The 4,106-nt window shown below is 49.3% G+C and overlaps 1 protein-coding gene across 3 annotated transcripts; it reads right to left on the reverse strand.

Annotated features, from left to right (window-relative positions):
• Positions 1-301: 301 nt before the first annotated feature.
• LOC114783323 (neutral cholesterol ester hydrolase 1-like) lies at positions 302-3,604 on the reverse strand. Of its 3 annotated transcripts, none has more exons than XM_028968770.1 (5): positions 3,395-3,604; positions 2,753-2,978; positions 2,299-2,368; positions 1,913-2,084; positions 302-1,834 (listed from the first exon to the last, which is right to left on the reverse strand). In XM_028968770.1, the coding sequence occupies exons 1-5, from the start codon at positions 3,536-3,538 to the stop codon at positions 1,211-1,213; spliced, it is 1,236 nt and encodes a 411-aa protein (XP_028824603.1). In that variant the 5' UTR covers positions 3,539-3,604; the 3' UTR covers positions 302-1,210. The 3 variants fall into 3 exon arrangements, with proteins under 3 accessions (XP_028824603.1, XP_028824594.1, XP_028824584.1); XM_028968761.1 differs by having other exon boundaries at positions 302-1,035; positions 1,166-2,084; XM_028968751.1 differs by having other exon boundaries at positions 302-2,084.
• Between the last annotated feature and the right edge of the window lie 502 nt (positions 3,605-4,106).

Genomic DNA, 4,106 nt, shown 5'->3' on the forward strand with positions numbered 1-4,106 from the left:
GCGTAGGAACCGGTGTAGCAAGTGACCCCGAAGCCTGATGGGCGTGTCAGTTTGACCCGAGTCAGAGGTCGTTCTTGCCTTTGGGTAAGCAGGCTCGGAGGAAATTTTAAGTTAGAGCAAGGGGGTATGGGCTGTTAATAACTACGGTGTAAACCCCGAAAGAAGCAAAAAGCTTGGGAGATATAAGTAGGCAACACAAGAGTGACATCTGCTGTCTACACAATACATAATGGGAGGTGGCTCCATTCAATGAACACGAAATAATGAAATATGTCAACACAAAGGCACAACGAAAACAGCGTAGTCAAAGCAGGTGGCTTTTATGTATCTCCAGAGAACAATGCACATGAATGCCGGGCCATACACATTTGTCCGATATGCAGCCATTTTAACTGTGTGACGTCGATCTCTGGATGCCAGTGTCACTTTTTTTTTTTTTTTTTTAAAAAAGGGAGGAAACAGTTAAAGCCTGACATGATGTTCACATGATGGAGAGAACATCTCAACATTCCTCAGCCCTTTTGGGCCTCACCCATACTTTACCCATGATGTAAACCTCCCATCTGCACATCCACCGTACCACAGACCCACTGCGCTATAATACTGTATGAGTGTTACAAGAATTACAAAGTGGTTAGAAAGTACAATAATTACACACATACATACATACATATACACACACACACACGCACATATATATATATATATATAAACATTCAGATTTTAAATATTAAAGTTAGGTTAAATATAGCATATTCCTCATTTTCTGTTTATTTTGTGGTCTTCGGATTAAAAATGCTATTTTTAATAGATCATCCTGTTTTGACTGAACATTTTGCTGAACCCGCTGCAGTGGTTTTAAAAACACAAGATAGATTCAAGTAGTCCAGGACTCCTGTGGTGAGTTCGTCATCCAGCGCGATCCTGCCTTTGACCCCGCTCGTGTATTATCTGGGCCTGGGAGCTGCGTACTCAAAGTACTCTCCAGCCAGCGCCTCCCTAAAATAACATTTATCTTTGGCTCTGAGCTGTAATCTAAAAAAGAATTAACATATATTAATAATGCCCCTGAAAAGTCAGTGTATCGGAAGGACAGTTGGATTGTATGGGAACAGTAAAACAAACCCCCCCCCAAAAAAAAAAAAAACCCTGAGTTATTCCTCACAGCATTTGGCGGAATTTGATCATCATTCTGGCGTCCTGGTCCCCCTTACAGGTTCCGGTCCAGCCAGCGGATGTAGTTCTTCAGACTGCGGGTGCCCACTGAGAACTTTGCCGGCCAGACGGAGAACACCATGCAAGCGTGGAACCCGTCCTCGTAGTGGTCGTGGGTCACGGGCACGCCCGCTTCTTCCAGGCGCCGCCCGTACATGAACCCGTCGTCGCGCAGCACGTCGTGCTCACACGTCATGATGTACGCGGGAGGCGTGGCCCTCAGGACCGCCTGCTCCGCCAGCAGAGGGGCGGCCCGCGCGTCCAGCAGCGCTGGCAGCTCGTCCACGATCCGCGGCGCACCCCGGGCCGGGGCCACCGGCTTGTAGTGTTTCCGGAGGGCCGGCGGGAGCAGCCGGGTCCAGTTGACCTTTGCCATCGTCTCCACCGCGTCCAGCCGGCCCGGGTCGAGCGCCGTGTGGTTGTTGGCCAGCAGCGAGGAGGCGAAGCTGGTGTCCCCGTTCAGATACTCCAGCCAGAAGAGCACCATGAGCGAGCGGTACAGGATGGGCGTGTCGCCATTCTGCTGGTAGGACGGCGTGTTGAAGTCCAGTGCCTGCAGCACCGGGTAGATGAGGGCCTGGACCTTGAACTTAACGCTGCTGCTGTTGTCGGTGGCCATCTGAAAAGAGGGGTGAAGAATTGCTCGGGGGACGATTAAAAGAAATGCCAACGGGGCGTCAATTTCTACCGTCCATACCTGCTGGGCCACGGCTGCAGCGAGGTTCCCGCCAGCGCTGTCACCGGAAATGGCGACCCGCTCCGGATCGACAGAGTACTGAGCCAGAACCTCGGGTTTTAGAAAATGCTGGGATGCGTTCAGAGCATCGTAATACTGCTCAGGGAAATGCACCTCTGGGACAAGGCGGTAACTACGAGAACCAACAGCTTATAAATGACATATTATGAATAAGAGCATTAGAAACTAGTCTCAGTCCAAAAATTCCCCAAAATGGCTCAAAACGATGCAATTACACAATCAATCGGAAATAAATGGATGTATATAACAGCTAGTCATGCTGCACCATGACAATTTGTCTTAAGGAAACCCCTCACACGGTTACATGGACCAACACTGATACTTACTCCACAGACACGATGACCGCATGGAGCTCCTCGGCCATCCTCCTGCACAGCAAATCAAACGACCGCATCTCTGGGGACAGAGCGACAGCGTTTATTCTGGCCCCGGGACTACAGTTCTACAACATTGTAATGCATTGAAAGGCCGCTCATGAGACAGAGCGCAAATATGTCACGGGGCCGCCACATAGTAATAAAGTGAAGTGAAGTGGTTTGTCACATGTGATACACAGCAGCACAGCACACGGTGCGCACAGTGAAATTTGCCCTCTGCATTTAACCCATCACCCTGAGTGAGCAGTGGGCAGCCATGACAGGCGCCCGGGGAGCAGTGTGTGGGGACGGTGCTTTGCTCAGTGGCACCTCGGTGGCACCTTGGCGGATCGGGATTCGAACCCTTAACCACTAGGCCACCACTGCCCCTCGTAAAGCAGGGGATTAAAGACGCATCACTCACTGCCGCTGCCCAAGGCCCAGCCACCTCCGTGGAAGTACACGACAGCCCTCCTCAAGCGGCGGTCCATCCCTTTCGGCTCAAAAACGCGCGCCTGGACTCCAGCCAACGACGTGTCCGTAACCCGCACAGTCTCGCTGGACCGCGGCCCCTTAATTTCCACTTGCGACACGATGTAATTCACCACGTGGACATAGTGGCTGATGCCGAGATCTTGGGCCAGGTTTCCCTATGGAAGAAAACGAACGGCCTCATTCGAACCATTGCACATACATTTACGGCATTTATCAGGCGCCCTTATCCAGGGCGACTTGCAATCAGTAACCTGTTGCAGTGATAGGGTTTTTTGGAACAAGAAGTAAGACATTTTCTAAAATAAGCCACAGCAACCTGGTAACCTGGTTCTAATGTTTTTTTTTTTCAACTTTCACAAGGAATAGTGGAATTTTTTTAGTATAGATTTAAATTACATTAGTAATTTAATCATTGTTTTAACAAGGCCCCCAATTAATTGTAACCTAATCAAATTTCCATATCAATATTTTATTTGGAAAGAAAAATAATGTACAAGTTAGCTGGAACCTCCAACCTTCTGCACATTTCGGACATGTTCGCCGGACACGCGTCTACACGCGTTCCCCTCACCACATGCAGGAAAGTGCGGAACACCGCGTCCAGGACCATCAGCTTCCACGGCTCCGCCAGCGAGCTCGGCAGCGGGACGTACACGTAGTACGCGGCCGCCACAGACAGCAGCAGCGCGGCGGCGGCGGCGGGTAGCGGCCTCATCGCCGAATCGCGCCGTTCGCGGCTCCTGTTTACTGGCGTGCCGCGGCCGGGCCACCACGGGGTTACGAAATCTGACAGCGAATTCAGAATAAAAGTCCCGCGGCGCAGCTCGCCGGTTCGGGCGTCCGCCGCACGGTGGCGCGTTCACTCTCTAATCCAATCAACCAGGTTTAAAAAGAAAAAAAAAAAAAAAAAGATATTCTGTTAAACAAATCTACTGTCACAATTTTTTTTTTTTTTTAAATACGATGGAATTTTAAAAATGAACACTGGTCTATTTTTCTGAGTAGCATTACAATTCGTTTTTTTTTTTTAGATTTTAAGTATAAAGTCGCCAAATCTGCTAGATTTATAAACACACAGCAGACACAAACATGAGAATACTGTGTTATCTCATATAATTAGAGTTAGACCACTTTTAATTAGGCACATCGCGTACTTTACAAAATAAAGCTGTGGTCCTTGCGACGTTTATTTTGAAGTATCGAGTTCAGAATAAAAGTCCCGCGGCGCAGCTCGCCGGTTCGGGCGTCCGCCGCACGGTGGCGCGTTCACTCTCTAATCCAAT

The sequence above is a fragment of the Denticeps clupeoides genome, chromosome 2, assembly GCF_900700375.1.
Source record: "Denticeps clupeoides chromosome 2, fDenClu1.1, whole genome shotgun sequence".
Taxonomy (NCBI): Eukaryota; Metazoa; Chordata; class Actinopteri; order Clupeiformes; family Denticipitidae; genus Denticeps; species Denticeps clupeoides.

Excerpts from the sequence above, each read along its gene's own strand:
- LOC114783323 (XM_028968761.1), bottom strand. The coding sequence starts at position 3,538 with ATGAGGCCGCTACCCGCCGCCGCCGCCGCGCTGCTGCTGTCTGTGGCG. Across the intron at positions 2,369-2,752 it reads CTGGGCCTTGGGCAGCGGCA|AGATGCGGTCGTTTGATTTG; the intron begins GTGAGTGATGCG and ends CTCTGTCCCCAG. Across the intron at positions 2,085-2,298 it reads GCGGTCATCGTGTCTGTGGA|TTACCGCCTTGTCCCAGAGG; the intron begins GTAAGTATCAGT and ends TGGTTCTCGTAG.